Source organism: Colius striatus, chromosome 7 (assembly GCF_028858725.1).
Source record: "Colius striatus isolate bColStr4 chromosome 7, bColStr4.1.hap1, whole genome shotgun sequence".
Lineage (NCBI taxonomy): Eukaryota > Metazoa > Chordata > Aves > Coliiformes > Coliidae > Colius > Colius striatus.
Genome location: NC_084765.1, coordinates 11,179,307 through 11,200,712, shown reverse-complemented (window position 1 = coordinate 11,200,712; position 21,406 = coordinate 11,179,307). Strand labels below are relative to the sequence as shown.

The 21,406-nt window shown below is 41.0% G+C and overlaps 1 protein-coding gene across 1 annotated transcript in view; it reads left to right on the top strand.

Annotated features, from left to right (window-relative positions):
* SWAP70 (switching B cell complex subunit SWAP70) overlaps window positions 1-21,406 on the top strand; it is a 40,232-nt gene that overhangs the window by 7,042 nt on the left and 11,784 nt on the right. The window contains exons 2-6 of the mRNA XM_061999643.1: window positions 1,107-1,247; window positions 7,024-7,197; window positions 17,379-17,606; window positions 20,816-20,962; window positions 21,209-21,317. Of these exons, the coding sequence (XP_061855627.1) occupies window positions 1,107-1,247; window positions 7,024-7,197; window positions 17,379-17,606; window positions 20,816-20,962; window positions 21,209-21,317 (799 nt within the window). The remainder of the gene's footprint in view (window positions 1-1,106; window positions 1,248-7,023; window positions 7,198-17,378; window positions 17,607-20,815; window positions 20,963-21,208; window positions 21,318-21,406) is intronic.

Below are 21,406 nucleotides of genomic sequence, written 5' to 3'. Positions count from 1 at the left end.
TGGTTCTTAATTAGGTTTTTTTTTTCAGTGCAAGCCATTGGTGGGTATCCGAAGTTACATTTTTAACACAGTCCTGTGGCTAGTACATGGTCTTCAGATGCTTAACCCTGCATCATGCCGAGGGGAATGGGATCCCGAGGGACAGTGTGCTTAAGACCCAGTGGGCAGAATGTTCTAGGATTGACCCAACTCGAGGCAGTGTAGGCAACGAAAGGCACATCGCTTTGCCTTTCTTAGGCAAGTGCTGGTGGCACAGGAGTGGCTGCTACCCAGGCTCTGCCTTCCTGTTGTTGGTACCGAGGCAGTTTGTGCATGTGAAACTCAGCCCAAGTTGAAGCGATGCGCTGGCAAACATTGAAGTTTTCAGTAGTTCAGTACTTCCTTAAAACTAATCAAGCGTGTAGCCTCTTCTTGAAGGTAATTTCTCAAGAACAGACATGAGTGCTGGTTCATGACATAATTCATGCAAATACCTTTTTAAAATAAAAATTTGAGAAGCACAGCTAAACCCTTCCCCTTTCTTTGATGTTACTCTTCCCTGGCTAACTCAAACTTGGGGTGAATGTTGAGAAGCAACATAAAAGGAAGCAGATGAGAGAACTCTGTAGTTAATGCTTTAATTTGAGTGGTCATTTCTTTGTAAGCTGGAAGTATATATTGAGTTGTTTTCTTTTTTACTCATTTTCACTGGGTAGTAAATACTTCTAATTTCAAAGACTAGGTGTTTGTGGTTGTTTTCAGTAGCTATCTAATTGCACTCTGTAAATATTACTGTGGTGTTTCTGCATGCCTCTCCCGGCTTTCAGATGTGTAAGTATATGTGTACAAGGGGTAGCTGCAGTAGCTGTGTTTGCACTTCTATAGGAATGCCCTTCTCCGTGATCCCATTGCTTCTGTAAACATGCAACTCTCTGAAGCCGTTCAATCCTTGGAGTCAACTTTTTTAGTTACATTTTGTTTTTTGCCAAAAATCTGCTGGGCAGAACTTGTGCTGCCATTCAAGTGTCACTTTGTGCATGGTTTTTGCAAATCATAGGTCTGCTGTGCAGGGAATGCAGCATGATTAAGGTCGACAGCAGGGTCACTGATTTCTCTTCTGTCCTTAGGTCCTTTCTCACAACTTGTGCACAGTGTTAAATGTTCCCCACGATCCAGTGGCCTTGGAAGAGCACTTTAGGGATGATGATGAAGGACCAGTTTCCAATCAGGGTTACATGCCTTATCTAAACAAATTCATCTTGGAAAAGGTAAGCTTTGAATCCTTGTGTTCTGTTTTTCCCTTTATCAGGTTTTGTATAAGAATGTCTTTACATCAGACTTCTGCTTGCAGGAAGCTTGCTGGTGTAAAGATACTCTGGTTGTGAGTGTGCCTGTGTGGTTGTGATGGGTCATATACTGTGGAGAGCCTGCACCTCAAAATGGAAGAATGCACTGTTCTCTACTTCTTTTTTCTCTCCTTGGTTTCTGTTTCCTGTTACATCTGGTCATTGTCTAAACTGTGTTCATGCAGAGCCATGTTCATACTAACAAAGCACCTCAGCCTGAATTTATTTGGAAGCTTCTTGAAGTTATACAGACGACAGGAAGGACAAAAATCTTTATCCATTTATCTCTAATGTGTATTCACAAGGTATTTTAATAAATCCTTTCAAATAGTTACAGTGATGACATTAGGGAATGTTATTAAGTTTGGTCTTGCAAGATCTCTCCTTCTGTGTATGAGCTGTCTTCAGACTTCTGCTGTGCTTTGTTTTGGGGGAAGCTCTGGAAAGCCAGCAGGGTTTCCTCTGCTCCCTTCCCCATGTGGTACTAAGATGGGTAGTGTCTGGTTTTGGAAGTAAAAAAAAACCCTATCTTCCTGCTTTTTTTCAGTAACTTTCAGTAATTTTTTTTCAGTAACTGCTGAGATACCGGTCTAGACTGTCAAACCAGCCCACAGGGTAGTGCAAACATATCAGATTCAATACCTCTAATGTCTTGTACATTTAGGGGCTAGCCCCAGAAATCTTCAAACTTTGATGTTATGGCTGCATAGGTGCACAGGTGTTTGCATTCTTTTATAATGTTGTCAAGTTTATAATGTTGCAGATTATGCAAATTCCTTTGCCTGATTTGCTGATTTCTGATGCTTCTTTAATCTACATTTAATACTGCTGGAAGATATGAGATATATATGCATACATACATATATATACACACGTATGTAGAAGTCTGGCAGCTTGGAAGAAGTAGAAGCTTGTTATAGCTCACTAAGATTTATCAGCTCCTCTGCCTCTCTATTCTGGGTTTCTCTCAGTAATAGCATCCTATCTTATGTGGGAGTTGTTGACTGTTAGTACACATAAAGGTACTCAATGTCTTGGTAGTTTGATGCTGAAGAATCTTGCTTTGTCCCTAAGAAGTTTGTTGTCTTGTTCCCACTTCATATTGGCTGTCTGAGCTCCTACAAGATTCAATGGAGACCAAGCAGTTTGTGTACAACTTTTAAACAAGAAGAAAAGACCTTGCATTATTTTGACCAAAGTAGAGTGTGAAACACAGTGGTTTTTGTTATTGGCTTACTACTGCCAGCAATAATATAAAGTTAAAGAGAGAGAGATGGAAGGCTTTTTCAGATACAGCTGTGCTTTATTGCTGAAGTATATTTAGAGGAAAAATAGTTACAGAAATGATAAGCAATTGCATTTAAGTACTATTTTAATTTGAAAATGAAAGCCCTGGCTACTTAAGCACATTGCTGTATAGTTAGTGTTCAGCTACTCTGGGGCACCTTGCTGAAAAACTAAGGAGAAACCACCTTGCTTTCTCATGACAGGGAAGAGCGTGACTGCATGTAGTTTCTTGTGTTGTTATACACCTATACCAAGATGAAGATGTTAAGGAACAGGATTAAGTTACCTGTCACTTTCTAATTTAGTCCTGACTAAATGCTTGCAGACAGTTTAGGTACATTAAAAATTAGTGAATTTCTTTAAAAAGAAACTATCTTTGTGGACTGGGAAAATCTTGATTGTGACATCTCATCTTTTGGAGAGGACTTTACATCAGTGCCAAAACACAACATGCAGTGGGATGAAGTCACTGGTTCCTAGCATGCCTCCTTTGTTTAGAACAAACAAGCAAAAAATGCAAACAAGAACCTCCTTCTTTTTTCATTCTTCCAAGGCCTAATCTGTTCTTTTAGATAGGGTGATTGTAGAACAAATGCCCTTGATTTATGCTAGTAAGCAAAGCTACTAAAGGACTGGTGCTTTATACTCCCAAATACAAAGGAAGTTCTCTCAATTGTCAGTCATACATCTTCTGGTGAAGTAATTGTTTTGAGCAACAGCAACATAATCAAGAGAATGTTTTTGATCTCAAGATACTTTGCTCTAAAAAAATAGTAAAATATTTAAAGAACAGGTTTCTTTTAAAACAGATATGGAACAGTGACTTACAATTTTATTGAGAGGACTTTGGAACCTTTTGAAATAACTTCTGCTATTCTCTTAAATGCAGTTGTTTTTTAGTGTTGGCTTAACCCTGTGTTACCCTGCAATAAAGCCTCTTTATGTAGAACTGTCAGAAGAATTGTCAAGAAAGGCACAATTGTTTGCATGAGGCATATTGTTTGCAACTAATCTCCTTTACCCAAATAGGGGATTTGGATAATGAATATTGATTAATTCACGTTTTCCAATATTGTGCTGCTTGTTACTTAGCAGGGAGATGTATCTAGGATTTTCTTGCATCTCAAACAAAATCTGTTCTTGCTCTGTAAGTGTCTCATTCAGGAGACAGCTGTTTCTTGCCAAAGTAATGTCTTCATAATTTATTTTACTTGGTTTCATAACCATATTTTAGCATCTACTATTTATTTACAATGTATGTCTTTTAATAACAATTCAAAATGTTTCCTTTTTAATGGTGGTGGTGGTATTTTACAACATGCCTTATTTAGAGCAGGGAGGAGTTATAATGGTGTGAGACAAGGAAGGACATCATTCTAAACCTCTGGTTATCTCATGTTTCAGACAACTTAGTGACTGCTAGTTACACTGCCAATATGTGTTATATTTTTGGAACTGATATGATTACCAATACTTTAGCTAAATATTTTCCCTATTTCCTTATGTTTTAGAGTTATTTGGTAGGATATTGATGATGGGAAGTTATACTTTGTGTTTTAATAGAAATTCAGGTTTTAGAAAGTTGTATGGGTTTTACTGCATTCGTCTTTTATTTTGGGAAACTTCCTAGAACGGGAAGGCAGGTGTCTTATTGATGATGTTTTTATCTCTGTGAGTTTAAGCAGTTTTAAGATTAGAGGGGACAGTTCATTTGCGTGTTTCATCATTTGAACTGATTCACAAATAAAAGTGATAATTGCTGTAGAATTATTAGTATGGATTACCCAGGAAGTTTCCAAATTAAATGGGTGACTTCTAATAGTTTGGACAAATTCTGAAGTACAGTTAAAAGCATATGCTAGTGCACAGGAGAAAAATCAGTGTGTGTATGGGTTTATGACTGGGGTTCTTGCCATCAGTTCCTGTTTGGAAAGTTTCTACTTTTGCAATTTCTTAACTAAGTTTGAAGTACTTTTGCAAGTAAGTTAAAGTGTAACTTTAGAAACTGTTCATATATTTTTAATTTTTGAAATTCTTCTTAGAAATGATCAGTCCAGAGAGATTATTCATTCAGAGTAATTACTGTGTAGCTACTTACAGTGGAGCATTGCCAGTCAAGGAAGCCAAAGTAGCACAGCCAGGACTTCTGTGTTATGGAGTCAGGTCTAAAGAAATTTGGGTTTACCTGTGGGATTTTCACTGTCCTTCCTCCTGACCCCATGCAAATGTAGAATGTGGGTACTGGGAATAGTTGGCATTGCTACATGAAATTGGAAAGGAAAAAGTTTATTCTTCATTATAGGGTACTATTTAATTTCATTCCAACTCCCAGTATCCCCAGAATAACAATTTTGTGATTATATCCTTTACTAAACAGCCAGCCTGGTCGTTTAGAAAAAGCCCACAGATGCAAACCGGTTATTTTGGAGAGTTGGGACTTGTGTGCTTGTCTGGTTATTGTTCCTGAATAATTCCTGATCAGTGTTCTTGCTCTGGATGACACACAGGCCTCACGAAGTCCATTTCAGAATAAAGTCTGGATTCTGGAAAAAGAATGGCTAAGAAATAGGTTCTCATCTCTTTTGTGGTAACAACACCAGTAATGTTCAGTGACATTTTTCTTAAGATAGGCCAAACCATGCATCTTGGATGCTTTAAGGACACCACTGCAAACTGTATGATTTCCCATCCAGTGTGATAAGTGGTCAAATATAGTGGCGGGTGGGCCATAGTGGCTAAGTAAAAAGATAGACTAATGAAGTGGATGAACTGATGTGGGTGGAGGAAAGAAAAAAAGAAAGAAAGAAGAAGAAAAAGACAGAAATAAACAGGAAACCAACTCTATGCCAAGAAGCATTTTATAGTCATTTCCAAGACTAAAAGGGAGACTATAAAAGAAAGCCATAGTCTTTGCAGAGCAGTCTGCCAGTGTAAGTCATGACGCAAGAGGCCGGCCACAGGCCAGAAGATGGAAGCTGTAGGGGCAATAACTGCTATAGCCACAACCTCAGCCTCCTGGGTATTCACACAAGAAACATAGGTCTTAAATGAAATACCAGCTAAGTGAACAAATACCTCTTGGAAGAAGAGCTAGAAGCCAGGTTTCCTTCTCCTTCCTTTAATTTGCCTGCACCTCATCCCTTGGCTACTTTTGCCTGTGCTTTTTCCCGTCTCTCCTCCTCATCCTGCCCAATGAAGCCTGACTTCTAAAACAGCTTCACATGCCCAGATGATAATGGCATTGCTAAGCTGTGGGGGGAGGTAAATAGATTTCATCACTGACATAAATGAGGGTTTGAAAAGAAAATAGAGGAAATGAAGGCTTTTACATATGTAAATAATTCACAGATAGGTATGTACAGTTTTTAGGTATAACCAAAGATAGTGAGAAGAAGAGGAATTTTTTTATCAAAAAGGTGAAGACTTGCAAGTCTGAGGAAAAGGAAAGGTTTTAAGTGGATTAGCATTCAAGAAATAAATGATTACATGTTTATGAATATTCTACTAGATTTATGTTTGAGTAATAATTAACTGGAAAAACATACCAAAGGATTTTCTCAGCTGTTGTTCCAATATAGCTTATAGCATATCCACGTGTAATTTTGGCTATATTGGTTTCAAATTTGTTATGTGAAATGTCAGTAACTCAGTGCAACAGAGGGACAGCTGGAAGTAAGTTATGAAGATGTTTTGGAAGCTAAGGGGCTAGAGACCATGCAGAATGCAGTGTAGCCTCCTTCATGTGAAGTCAAGGTGTTGTTAAATTGACCAGAAATTGGGGGTTGGATGTAGAATCATAGAATCATTACGGCTGGAAAAGACCTTTAAGATCATTGAGTCACCTCACACTGCCAAGCCTGTCACTAAACCGAACAATATCCCTCAGTACTTCATCTATATGTCTTTTGAATATCTCCAGGGATGGTGACTCCACTATCTCGGTGCGCAGCCCATTCCAATGCTTTATAACCCCCTCAGTGAAAAAGTTCTTCCTAATGTCCAATTTAAACCTCCCTTGGTGCAACTTAAATCCATTTCCTCATGTCCTATCATTCGTTCTTGGAGAGAAGAGATGGACCCCCACCTTCTGTAACTCCTCTTCAAGTAGCTGTAGAGTGATCATGTGTCCTCTCAGCCTCCTCTTCTCTGGGCTAAACACCCCCAGCTCCCTCAGCCACTCCTCGTATGACCTGTTCTCTAGACCCTAACGTAGATTTTGCTGGAAGCAGTTCCTTAGTAGACCTCATGCAGGAAGGCACACTGGGCTGCTACAGTGCTCTTTTGGGGCTTTGACATTTCTTGCAAATTAGAAATTTCTCAGTGCTTTTTGTGTGACAGCCTGTTACGCTTTGTCTGTTATTCTGTGCTATTCATGCATATAAATCTCTTTTGTTAAATTTCTTCATTTTAGGTTCAAGGAAACTTTGACAAAGTTGAATTCAACAGGATGTGCTGGACTCTCTGTGCTAAAAAGAACCTCTCTAAAAGTCCTTTGCTGATAAGTGATGAAGATGCATTTAAAGTGTGGGTTATTTTTAACTTCTTATCAGAGGACAAATACCCTTTAATCATTGTACCTGAAGAGGTAAGAGACAAACTTAAGCCATTTAGCAGTTTGTTTAATGCCTCTGTTGAACTATGTTAATGCTTGCTACTCTTTATAGAGATTTAAGATAAAATAATTGTTTAATATAAAACTTTTATTCCCCTCTTTTATTCATGTAAGGCCTTCGGTTCTTTTCTTTGTCTTCTAAGGTGCATATGTAGGGATTCCCACCGGACACTTTAGATATTGATGGCTATATATGTCATTTACACAGCTTGGACTAAGTGGGACGTGCTGCTTGCCTCCCAGTAAATAGCTCATTTTGCTTTTTGTGAGGACTGGCTGATGCTGGGGACACCAGCTCCTTGGGGCTGTTGTGGTTCTTGTTTAGCTCCTGAGTAGTGCACCTATGTGACCTTTAATCACTGCACTTGCTTAGATGTGATTCAAAGTTTGCACAATTAGTACTGTGATTCTCAAAAAAAAAAAAGGATCCCCTTTGCTCTGTGATACTGTGACTTGCAAGATGAGTCTTCAGTCTCATGTCACCCTCCTGATAAAAAGGAGAAGTATGAACTTTTCTGATGACATCTGTTTCTGATCAAAAGCAGACGCCACCTGAACACTTTTGCTTGAAATGGTTGAAGGAATAATACTGGAGAGATCTCTTTAAGTTCATGAACAAGTATGTGCAATGCCCAAATAGGTATTTTGGCCCTAAGGCAAGGTTTTGGTATCACCACTATTCTCCCCTTGGGGAAGGGTGAGGGAAGAAACAGGAGGATCAGAACTGTAGAAATAAATAATCTTTTGCAAAACTATATACAGAAATCCCAGGGGGTTGTGGTTCAGCACCGGAGCACTGAGTAATAAATATTGAACAAACAGGGATCAAACCAGTCTGATATATATACCACTACAACGTAACTGTTGCACTCCAAGGTGTTGTTCCAAACCATACAGCACAGAAAAGAAACTATCAAAAGAAACTGCTCAGTTTTGCCTTATCACTCACTTTTTAGCAGGAGGCTTTCACTCTGTACAATGTTTCCATTTTTTCCAGAAACTGCTGATGACAGGGCCCTACCTGGCATACTGTATTCCCATGAGAAATGGGACAGTCTTCTTAGCTTTCCTGTTTTCTTCTGTGAGTTCTGGGAAGTGAGGATCATGGTTATGAAAGCTAAGATAGCTCCCTTCTTAATAGTGCTAGATCTGGCTTTGGTGGGAGGTCAGAGGCACAACAAATGTCGAAACGGGGCCTCAAATCCCCCTCTGGTTTATCATTGTATTTCCCATTGCACAGTCTGGCTTACCTGAGAGCAGATATTTCACGTCATTTTATTTCTTGGCGTGGTTAAAAGCTTCAGACCTACCAGCACGGGTGCTGCTCATTTGCTCACATCGCCTAGATTTATGCTGCCTTCTGTAGATGATGCCCGGTAATGGCAGTGTGTCTGTTGGCTCTGAGCCCAAAAGAGGTTTTCCAGATGTCATAGCTGTTGTTTGCTTTTCTTTCCATCCTTACTGTCTAGAGTTAACTTGTGTTGCTCTTTCACTTGGATTCTTTTAAAATTCTTACAGCAGATCTATGTCTGCATCTCCTTGATTGCAGCAAGATGGAAATTGTGCAATACTGTCTGAAGACAGCTTACAGAGCCTGGCAAAGAAAGGCTGCTCTGTTCTTATCATATACAATGCCTGTATTCACTCTAACCTTTTGTCTTGGAGCACACAGGTAATGTAATCAGCTGGTGGAAGAATGCTGTCTGTTGAACTCCCTGCTTTCTTGTTTGCACGGGTGCTCCTCAGGTTCTCCGTGCTTCTGTCAAATTCCACTTTTACCCTTTTACCCAAAATTCCAAAAGTAAAGATGCAAAGTCTCAATTTCGGTCAGTTTTGCTTTCTCTGTGTGACCTTTCATGTTCTTTTAAGTTCATGGTTTTTAAGTTCTTATGTCTGAGGGTTTTTTGTATTAAATCTAAATGTTAGATTCACAAAGTATTTTTTTTTGTGCAACCTTGTAATTGCTGTCTTGGTGCTGAGAGTTTCTACCTGGAAATAACTCTTTTCAATTGTGTTCAGGGTTAATCTGGTACCTAGCAACAGTACTTTTTTTTCCCCATTTACATTTATGCCTCAAATTCATAGTAAATCTTAATTTTTTATTTACTCTTCACCACTTCATATTGAATTCTTTCATTTAATGACAAAATAGCTTGGCATGACATGTATAAAGTGAAGGGATTTTTATCAAGAGCAGAGGAGATGGGTGAGGGAAGCACCACTGTCCTGTGGTGTTTATGTTTTGGTGAGAGCAGTGTAAACCTCCCATGGGTGACTATAGCTTCCCAGCCAGGGAGCAAACTTTGCTTCGCTCCCCATTTGTTGCTCTCATCATTGGCTGTGAATATTGCAACACCCAATTTACTGCAGTTTCTGGCTTGGAGTCCTTTGTGTGGGATCCAGCTGTTTCCCTTCCTCCTTCCCTTCCACTTCATAGGCTTTTGGGTTTCAGAGATTTTGTTTCCCCTTTATAAGGAACTAGGAAACCTGACTTATACTTTCAGGTTGGAAAGGTGGTCTCTTGAAGATTTTTGCATCCCATCTTGTGGATGGGAAGATTATGACAGAAAGAACTTGTTGATACAACTTCATGTGACTGTGAGGATGCTTTCTCCTCCTTCTCCTTGGAGGAGCTGCTCTTTGAGATCTGCTGGAGAGTCCGATTTTCCTTTTTTTTTCTAAAAAAAGAGATCAGTGGTTTCTGCACTTGAACAATTTCATATCTGGAAAAGCTTTCTGCTTTGGCGTGGTTTATCCTTTTTTGCACTATGCTGACTAAAGATTGAGGCTGCTGCCCCTCTTTCCTTCTTGCCTGTGTTGTGCACTTTTGCACTAGTGCTGCTATGCCAGGCCTTTTGTATTAGACAGGTGATTGTGGTGGAGAGTTAAATCTAGTTCTCTGCCCAGGTGTTGAATGGTCAGCAAACTGGGAACAGCTGTGGCTCAGCCACAGAAGGGAAAACAGGCTAATTTGGAAACGTTTTAGAAATAGTCTGAGGAAAGCTTTAGGAATAACAAAGTGAGGAAAGTAGTTACAAAGAGGGAAAGCAGTGGAGAAGTGACACAAGGGCCAGAAGTTGTTTAGCAGAGGCCAAGTTGAAAGCCAGGGGCAGTGTCTGGACTATCCTCCTCACCTGCCATGGAAGGAGACATGTCAGCCCTGCACGTGAGGGAAATAAGGTTAGTAAAGTGCAACGTGGGGAGGGGCTTGGGTTGGGGTGTGCAGTTTTGAGATGTGACTTCAAGCTCGAGAGGATCCGTCTGTGTTCTGAAGCAACGTCAGGTCACAGAGACAGGTGCTGGTGGCTAGGCAGGTCACTGGCCTCAGCCTTGGGCTCCAGTGTTGCTTCTAGTGGGGGGTAGCTGAGAGCAGTTAGGAGAGGTGGAAAGGAACAGAGATCCATGAATGTCTATTTTGCAGAGATGTTCCTGTCCAAGGAAATGTGAAATGGTATCAAATATGAACGCTCTCCCCCTTTTCAATTCCAAAGCCTTGGTATGCATAAAGTAAAACACTTCTGTGTAAATGTGGTATTTCAAGGAGATGCAGGTGGACTGGAGGAAACTAATGCTATTATTTTGTTTGCTCTAGATTAAATTAGACCTGATGGACAACTTTCAGAATTAATACAATTATTGGCCAACATCAGAATTGCTGTAGCTGTAAGAGGAGAAATATTTCTAGTCTGTTGTGAGCTTTCCTTACAACTTGCCTTGTAGTTGTTACAGGCTCACTTGAGTGCCTTGGTATTGTTTGAACAGGCATTCTCTGTTTTATAAAAAGGTTTCCACACACTTTCCATTTCATACTTCTGGACATATGACTGCAGCCTTTGGGCCATCCTTAGTTGTGAAACTTGTGGATTGTACACTGCAAGCTACACACTTCTTGTATGTTGTAATCTAGAGTTCACATCACTTGTTTTAAGTATGCCAAATATGTTTGCTCTCAATGCTTTTTAAACCTGGCTTCTTGAGGAAAGAAGATTTGTGTGGTCATTCCAGTCCCCTGATCATCTTGGTGGCCCTGCGCTGGACTCTCTCCAGCACTTCCCTGTCCCTCTTGAGCTGAGGAGCCCAGAACTGGACACAGGACTCCAGATGAGGCCTCACCAGGGCAGAGTAGAGGGGGAGAAGAACCTCCCTCGACCTGCTGGCCACACTCTTCTTGATGCATCCCAGGATGCCATTGGCCTTCTTGGACATGAGGACACATTGCTGGCTCATATTTAGCTTATTATCAATCAGGACTCCCAGGTCTCTCTCTGCAGAGCTGCTCTTCAGCAGTTCTACCCCCAGCCTGTACTGGTGCATGGGGTTGTTCCTTCCCAGATGCAGGACTCTACACTTGTCCTTGTTGAACCTCATGAGGTTCCTCTCTGCCCAACTCTCAAGCCAGTCGAGATCCTGCTGAATGGCAGCACAGCCTCTGGGGAATCAGCCAGTCCTCCCAGTTTGGTGTCATCAGGGAACTTGCTGAGGGTACACTCTGTCCCCTCATCCAGGTCATTGATGAAGATGTTGAACAAGATTGGCTCCAGCACTGATCCCTGTGGTACTCCACTGGCCACAGGCCTCCAACTCAATTCTGTGCCATTGATCACCACCCTCTGGGCTCTGTCATTCAGCCAGCTCTCCATCCACCTCACTGTCCACTCATCCAAGCCACACTGCCTGAGCTTTCTGATGAGGATGTTGTGGGAGACAGTGTCAGAAGCCTCGCTGAAGTCAAGGTAGATGACATCTGCTGCTCTCCCCTCATCTAGCCAGCTGGTTATGCACTTATAGAAGGCATCAGGTTGGTCAAACAGGATTTCCCCTTGGTGAAGCCGTGTTGACTCCCCCTGATAACCATCTTATCCTTCATATGTTCAGTGATAACATTCAGGATGAGTTGTTCCATCACTTTTCCAGGGATGGAGGTGAGGCTGAGCGGCCTGTAGTTTCCTGGGTCACCTGATCTAGGAGACTGTGCTTCTGCAGGGGGATTGGACTAGATGATCTGTAAAGGGTCCTTTCCAACCCCTACCATTCTATGATTCTATGATTTTTCACTTGTTCTATAGCCTTCAACTATATTACTATGTGATGTTGTTAGGACAAAGAGGATCCAAACCTTGTGTGGCTTTCTGTGTATTTGAAAATGAGGTGGTGGTTTTTTAGACTCAGGAGGTGAAAGTCTGAAGCTGTCCAGTGGTGATTCTTCTGGAGGCATTATTTTTTCAGAAAAAGTTTTTTTGTGGCCGTGTTTGCTTCCTTATTCTGCCTTTTAGTATCGGAAACTGATACAGTGAATGAAATACTGGGAGCTGGACCTTAGCCATTTGAATATGAAATCAAAACTGCTATAATTAGGATGAAAGCTGCTTGTGTGAGTTTTAACTGACCCATGATCTCTAAAAGTCGATGAGAATGGTTGGATGTTTGGTCATGATTTGCATCAGTTCTTGTTGTAACACTATTCTTTTGCTTCAATGCTGCAAAAAATAAGTTAGTTTCCAGATTATGCTGCAGGTTGTATAAGTGTTATAGTTTTTTGAGTTGACCTTTATTACACTGCTTAAAGCTAATTTAGTGTTAAAAAAGATGGAAGAGAATGGCTTACACTGGATAACGAACATAGTTTTGTTGATGGAAAGGAAAAAATAAATATTTGACTTAAATGTGATGTTCTGATGGGATGGAAAGAAAGATTTAGAGTGTGAAGGGGTTACGATTGCTTTCATATCTCTTGCCCAGTAATGTATGCTTCCACAGAATTTTGTACAAGTAGACTTTTTACGCCTGCTCTGTTAGCACCACAAACCTTATTTGAATAGTATGAACCAGAATAGCCTTGTCTGCCATGCTCTGCTGGGCATGAAGGCCTCCTGGACGTTATTTTTCATCTTCTAAGAGGCCCACTTGTGCATCAGAAAAATATATGAAACATGTATGATACTTCTTTCCCCAGGGAGGACAGTGCCAGGAATATCTGGAAAAGAAAAACAAACAGGTACTGAAACATGGAGAAGGAAAGTGCCCTCTTGAAAGTGGATACCAAACAGGCTGCATAGCTCATGTTAAAGAGACAAAATTCTGGATGAAAAATTTCTGTTGATTTGAGATGGAAGCTGTTTTTCGAGTGTGAGGCCAGTTGGTCTGTACGGGCGTAGGTAGCATTAGCACCCCCGGGGTTTTTACAGCTGTATCCAAAAGTAAGGTCCAGTCAGAACGGCAGCAAACGTTGCTTCACGTTTGCTTTCAGCACTCTCTTTTTTAACCACAAGCTTATGCTTGAGCCAGTAGACTTAATTTGTCAGTTATTTGCTGAGTTGACATGTCTCTTTGTGGAGGAGGGGAAATGTCATTTGCTCTGAGAGTTCCTCATTCGAGCACATAATGAATGGTCTCTTATTTGCTTCCACGCTGATCCAGCTTAGTCCTTCATATTTACCTCACACTGTTACATATTTATGCCCCACTACAACACTTGCTGTTAGCATTGGGCAGATACGTTTGATAACATTTTTTCATGGTCAGCTATGCCCTTATCTTGAATGCAAGACAGATTGTTTTGTTATGGTTTATTTTGTAGAAATTAAACTGTAATATGCACAAATCTTTTCTTTCAGCTAAGAAAAGTTCATGTATTTTAAAATAATGAGATATTCTATGTACTTGAATGGGATTCTAGGATATTTCTGCTCATGTTAGTGACTCTAAGATGGTGGGGTTAGCAGACTCACATATGTAAATGTGTTCTAACAATCAAAATAAGGTAAAACGGGGACATTAAAGGAAAGGATATGTTGCCTTCTTGGTAGTGCATTACATCATAATGTGTACTAGCCAAGAGTTTTACTTTGCTTCTTTTCTGGACCACTAGTTTGATACACATTTTGTTCGTAAAGCTTAAGCAAAAAAGTGAAAAAAATCTATTGAGGTACATTTTTTGTGTGTGTCCCTTTGTCTGCAAGTGAGTGCTGGTACTTTGAGATAATTAGCCAATGGAATTTGAGAGCTACTTGCCTCAGGCAGTGTAGTAGATTGTGAAACCTTGGAACAGTACATTTTAAAGTTAATGTTCATTAAGTTTTCATGATTTTTTAAATTTAATTACTGTCTAGCACTTTGACAGGTACATTTTCAACCTAATTAAGCCTCAGTTATTTCAGCTTTCCTTTCAGCTGAAATACAGGACTATGTCTCAGAACTGACGCTGCTCAGAGGGACTGAACTGAGCAGCAGAGTGTGTTTTGAACACGGGTCAAAAAGTTACTCCTGCATTGATGCCGGAGCTCATTTCAGCTCATCAAATTCAGGCTTTAGGAGGTTTGTTTTGAAACAAATTCACAGTGCTACTGTTCTTGCACGCTGTGAAGGGCTTTATTTGGTGGTGTGGTTTTTTTCTATAAAGCTTGTCAGGAGTAGGAAGTAAGCTGCTTCCTGCCTTTAACTGAATGCTGAGGATTTATGGCAGTTGATGCGCAGGAGCTTTGGAACAGTTTTTTTACCTTATGGATTTTGGAGAGTGAAGATCAGCAAAATATACTTCAAAGGTTTTTAAAGGAATTAGCTTCTGAATTTTACAGAAATCTAATGAAAGGTATGTGTTGGCTGCTTGGCAGGGCACACTAAAATTCCCTGCTACCGTGTGATGGCAAGCGAGCGTGGCGGAGCTGCGCATGGAACCACTGCACGGTGGCGTTCTGTGCTGCGTCCCCGTGAAGGGCCGGAGCGCGAGGAGCGCTGAGCGTGGCGCAGCTTCACCCACGTGGGCATGGCATGGGGCTGAAAGCTCTCTTTGCCGATTGTCACCAGCCTCGTACCCTGTGGAGGTTGCACTTGTCTGCCATTCAAATGTCACTTTTGCAGACACCTCCGTTCAAATTGTATCTTTGCTAATAAGGATTGCATGAGGACCTAAAAATACTTCAGTGCCTTACTAGATGAAGCTGGAGCGGGAAGCAATGCTCTCAAAAACATCTGTTCCCACCCTGGAAGTGTGTTCTGTGCCTTGCTAGCCTGCCTGGAGGAGGAGGACTGTGTTACATTTCAGAGGGATGTGCATTTCCTGCTCATTCGGTGGAGCAGGAACTTTCCTCTAGACCACATAGTTACTTTCAGTAGCTTCTCCATTTCACTGTAGCTTTAATCCATGTGCTATTAGAGTAGGGGCTGTGAAACTAAAATAAGAACAATTTCTCATCTGAAGTAGTAAGAAAAGCCCACCTGTCTCTAGGGTGAATTTGTGCATTTACTGTTTTGCCAGATGATTGTATTCTGGTACATCCTTGTGTGTTTCTTGGTGGATGTGAGGGAAAGGAAGGGATTTGCCTGCACGAGTTGCTAGAGAGAAGCAACAGCTGCATCAAAACCTTGGGGCCTGGGAGTCCTTGTGGTGAAATGTGCAGGGGAAAAACCACATCTTTATTTCTTTCTGCTCCCAAATCCCTTATGCAGAGACTGCTGGATGCTCAAAAGTCTATTAGACCAGCTGAAAAGGGACCCTGAGCTGTAGCTGAAAGTTATCTGTGGTGACACATCCGCCAGCTCTCTCAGCTGGGGTTTTTCTTAGCTGTAGGAGAAATTACAATGTATTTTGAAGCAATGCTGAGGAGCAGAGGTGAACTAGCATTGGTGATTAGAAAAACCATCAAAGTCCTGGAAAACATTTGGTTTCTACCACTTTTCCATGAGTCATGTTCATGCCATAAACCTTAGTAATGTTTGACTTGATGTCTCCTGAGTCGCTTAGTGTGACCACAGCCACACCTAAAATAGGTGAACTGAAAGTGGAGCAGACTGTCCTGAAGTATTAACCTTCGGAAAAGCAGTACTTCAGGAAATATGTGTCACTTCCCGGTGCCCAGAGAGAACCTGAAAGGATTGTGGTTTCGCTCCCCTCCTCCAGCAGGCAGCGTGCAATCGCCTCCTGCCTGTAGAGAAGTGGAGCAGCCGTGAGGAACCCTGGCCTGCAACTTTGAGGGCCAGCCTGCCATGAAATGTTTTTTTTGCTGGCCTAGGGATGGCTGGAGAGAAAGGCCAGCCCTTCAGGGAGCTGGTGCTGCCCTGTCTAGGCAGCAGGCTGCTGTGGGAGGCTGCTGTGGTGGTAGTTTCCCGAGCACGCTCTCTCGGGGCTTCTGGGCACAGGGGTTTGTACTGGGTCTGCCTTGACACCTTCTGGGTTCCCAGCAAAGCTGGTGAGGAAACAGTGAGCCGTTACCTGAAATAACAGAAGGCTACATTTGCTTGATCTGTCTTCAAAACTGGGCTAAATCCTGTAGTTGGTGTCCTGTGACTTCAGTTACAGGAACTTAGAAGTGTGGCTTTTGCTTTGTTGTGTTAGAGGTGTTTGTAGGAAGGCTCTGACTAATTATTTTGTTTAAAGAGCCCATAAAAGCATTTTACATGCTCAAATGTCATGAGTTAAAAACCATTAAGAAAAAAAAAAACCCAGACAAAAGAAGAAACCCAGCCTTCTTTCTCTCTTTTTCATTCTTGTGTTTGTTTTGATTAATGTTATTTGTTATTGTTACTACCCTGTGTGTGGTAGTGCTTGCAGAATGATGAATGATGAAAGGAAAGGGAGAGTTGTTTTGGAAACAGTAAAAGCAGCTCTAAAAAATTTCTTCTTTTCTTTCTGTTGATACATCTGCCAAGATTGTGTCCAGTTATGGAGTGTTCGAGAGCTGGATCAGGTGAAGACTAAGATGTGTAATTGTACCTTGGTAGTTTTTCATTTCACTTTTCGTCCAAACTGCCACTTATGTTTATTTTTCTTCTAATTTGTTTGCTTTTATCTTACAAGAATAGTTTTTGAAACTTCTTACTCTCTCACACTTGAGTCATCACGATTTCGAAGCTATTGCAGGGCAGGTCCCATGTGTCCTGTAGGAATATGAAAAATTAAAAGGAAACTGTCAGGTTCAATCCTTTGTTTCTTTACTGTGAAGACAGTAGCTGTGAGATGAGCTTGGCAGTCAAAAGTTCAACAGAGACAGGAGTCTAAAATCTGTGCTAGTTAAAGCACCCACATTTAGGGGCCTACATGTGAATGTAGGAATCTAAGCTGTAATGGTAATCTCTAGAGAAGTTTAGTTTACAGCTTGGAAACACTTGATTTCCATGTCTGCTGCAAATGATTAATTTCTGCTTACATATCTGTACAGATTGAATATTTACTTAAAAAGCTCACGGAAGCAATGGGAGCAGGCTGGCAGCAAGAGCAGTTTGACCACTACAAGATTGCCCTCAACACCAGTCGAGAAGGTCTTTCTGCGTGGGAGCTGATTGATCTCATCGGAAGTGGGCAGTTCAGTAAAGGGATGGACCGGCAGACGGTGTCCATGGCAATCAATGAAGTCTTTAATGAGCTCATTTTAGATGTACTCAAACAGGTAAGAACCACAGAGGACTGATGTTTTAAAGTAGAATAATTTATTGCATCAGTAGAAAATGCTCAGCTTTTCCTGAAATTTCTTTACTTGATGAATAATGAGCAGGGGCAGAGGTAAGTAAATTACTTACAAGGGGTTTTTAATGCAAGCTTATTTTTATAACAGAGAATTTGTGCAGCTTTTCGTATTGTTGTAATTGTTGCAGTATTGTGAACGAGTTGCTTGTTGGAGAGTTGTTTTTAAAAAGTAAAAGAAGTGTGATCTGAGTTGAAATACAGCCTTTTTTATACTGGTATCCACTGCTGCTTAGCTGTCAGAGTAGCTGCAACATGCTGTCAGTTCTTAAGCTGCTGACAACTTTCAGTCTTTGCAAGTCCTTTTTTGTAGTTGAAGTTACATGTGACAAGTATAAGTCGTGCTGATGACAACCTCTGTATTCAAACAAGGGGGTCTGGACAAACGTATTGCTCCAACTGAAGGGGCTGCTTCTAAGTTGCCCCTACTTCAACTGAGCAAAAAGGTGTAGAGGAGCTCTCTCCCCTCTTTTTCTCCTTGGCAGGCTAGATAATTGACAGCTTGCCTGCCCATACTCAAACACAAGGCTGGCCCTTACATTCTCAGCAAACTTCTGTTACCCTTCAGTTTCTTCAGACTTGCAGTGGTTGGATTATGGTTGTAGGAAGAGCTTTTAAAAACTGTGTTTGCTTCACGGAAAGTATAAAATAGCACAGGGACCTGAGGGTTCGCAGCAGAGCTTACCTAGAGAGCTGGTTAAAATTTACTTCTACCTGACAGACAATTTTTTTCATCTTTGATTTCGTGGCTTCTTGATGAGGGGAGAAACAAAGACTTTTTTGGCAGGCTTTCCTAAGCTGTTCTGAAGAAATCATCAGAGGTCTCGGCACAGGAAATTCTTTTGGAATATCCACAGAACAATGCAAAAGTCTATTTTCGTTAACTGCTGGTTGCCTATTGGAGGTGAGGGCTGGAAACATACACACATACACACAAAGTCAGTTGAGGGCAAAATGAAGTCATTGTGCTGTTTAATACCATAAAAATAAAATAACCAGTGTCAGGTCAGTCCTCCCATTTGAAACTCGTGAGGAAATTGGATTTCTTTTCAGTTTTGATACTGCATTGTGTCTTCTTCCCCCTGGTTTTTCTTTTTTCTGTCTCCTTTCTTTCCTCTCTTGGTGGCTGGGCCTTTTTCTAAAGGATGTCTGGGTGTCTTTGAATGGATCCTTGACACTTAAAAATAGTTTGTGTCAAGATTTGGCCCAGCGCTTCCTGGACAATCACTGGCCTAAGGGAAAACAGAATTCCTCCTGTGACTTACAGATGCCCGATTCGGTCACAGCTTGTACTGTGATACCTTCTTGAGTCACAGAAGTTTTTTGTCCTATTTATTGCAGAGTGCGATTACTTCAAAGTTTGAATTATTGTCATACTGTATTGTAGTCAAATCTTATACTTGACTGCTCTTTTTATTGTACACTTACCCTGGATCTCCAAGACTTATGGAGGGTAGCAGTGATGATTAAATTTGTGATATTTAGGTTTCTGAAAGACATGTCCTTCATGTGATAGTTCATGTGGAAAGATCCCCATGAGCTGTCAGCAGCTGAGGCACAGAAGCAATAGATAAATATTTTGCAGAAATTTGAGGGGAAAGTATCAGTCTGATTTGTGTTTGAAAGCAAATTTATTATGTCAGGAAGGGAAAAAAGCACCTGATTATTTATGACTTAGACTGTGCCAGGCATGAAAGAGTGAAGCTGCAGGAGCCCTTCACACGCCTTTGCGACCACCCAGATGTCAGGCTCGAGTGCAGAGGCGGCACACAAAGCTGTTTCTCTGTGCATTCCTGTTTTGGAGCAAGGAGGTGGGAGAGCACGGGGGAATAGGCACGGCCCTGGCTCTGGCCACGTTTAGCTGGCTGGAAAAGCCAAGCACAGATGAGCTCTGTGTGTAGGGAAGTTATTTCTTTTTTGTTTGTTTTGTTGTTTTAACATAAAAGAGCTCCAACTCTCCTGATTCCTCCCTCCCCTTCAAACCTGTACAGAAAGATGCTTTTGACTTAAAAATGACACAGCACATTTATTGTTTGCTTGTATCCAAATTTGCTATAGCTAAAAGGCATAACAGAAGAATGTTCCTTGGTTTCCTTTCCAACTTTTTGATCCTCTTAATCTGGAGCATTTTGAATACAGTGCTGTATCACTTGTTGATAGCTTTATTGATGTAGGTGTTTCAATTTCATCGTGATGTGACTTTTTTGAAGTGAAGAGTCAGGCAAAAGTATGTAATGAATTGGGGAATATGGTTTTGGAAATGGCAAGTAGAGCTGAAATACTAGAAACTCTAGATTAAAAACTATCTGGGTCTCAGCAGTGCCCATAAGACCAGTAGAACACCTGAAAGAATGACCAATTATTAGATCATTCCCTGTGCACCCTGTTTTTTGTGAGGTGGGTCTGGAATTGCCATAGGCACGGTGGATAATACATAACAGGGTTACTGGTATCACCACGCTTCGTATTGCTGCTGATGTTTTAGATACGTTAATATTCGACAGGGGCAAACTTGGATAATTTTGATGATGATACCAGCCCTATTTATTGTCATTGCAGAAGATTATAGTTTTTCTTCTTTTATTTGTGACAAATTAGCTCAGTGGCAAAGTATGGGCTTCTCTTCCTTCTTTTCAGATGGTTTTGTTAAGGCTTAGAAGTGTTTTTCTCATATAGAAAGTTGAGTGGATCACCTTTCAAGAAAAATAAGATACTGTGGGTAAAATCTTGGCATTGTTTAAATCACAATACAACTCTGTTCCTGTAAGGGAAAATCCAGGCATCACCAGTGTTCCAAGAAACATTCCAGGAGTATGGAGTTCTGTTACCAGTTTCTCTAACATACTCATTGTGGTTTCCTATATGGGATCGCTGCTTCACTGCTGCTTCAGGAGCCACTCCCTGGACAGAGGGGCTTCTATTTTGTCACTGGGAATGTCTCATAACAGGCAAGATTTACAGTGGGGTAAACGATTAGCAGCATGCTGGTAAGAGGAATGGAGATGTGGAGGTGAGGTATTTAGGGCCCTGAACTAAATTCTCTATGTGCTCTCTTGGGCCTTCAAGCTACATAACCAAAAGAGCAGGCGGTTCATCAGAGACTGGGCATTTCAGCTGATCTGTTGCTTTTTATAGGGCTACATGTTGAAAAAAGGTCACAAAAGGAAAAACTGGACAGAACGATGGTTTGTGCTAAAACCCAATATTATTTCCTACTACGTCAGTGAAGATTTAAAGGACAAGAAAGGAGACATCATACTGGATGGCAACTGTTGTGTAGAGGTAAAAAAGAAACCAAATGCACTCAAAGCTGTGAATATCTCTAGAGAATTAAGCAGGATGGACTCCTGCTATCTTTTGTTAATGGTATTTTTTTTTACTAGATATAAAAGCTGTTTATAACCACTCCTTTTATAAAGGTTCTTAGTAGTTGTATTTCTAGCTCTGTAAGGGGTAACTGCATGTGTAGGGCTTGACAATGTAACTTAGATCAGTGTTGCCAGGCTAATTCTTTGTTACTGATTCTAGGCCTTACCTGACAAAGATGGAAAGAAATGCCTTTTTCTCATAAAGTGTCTGGATAAAAGTTTTGAGATCAGTGCCTCTGACAAAAAGAAGAAGCAGGAGTGGATTCAAGGTGAGATTTCAGACATCTTAGTTATGTGAAAGTCTTACAGCTGTCCCTTAAGCAAATTTGAAATTCTTGGGCTGGTGGTTTTTGATGTC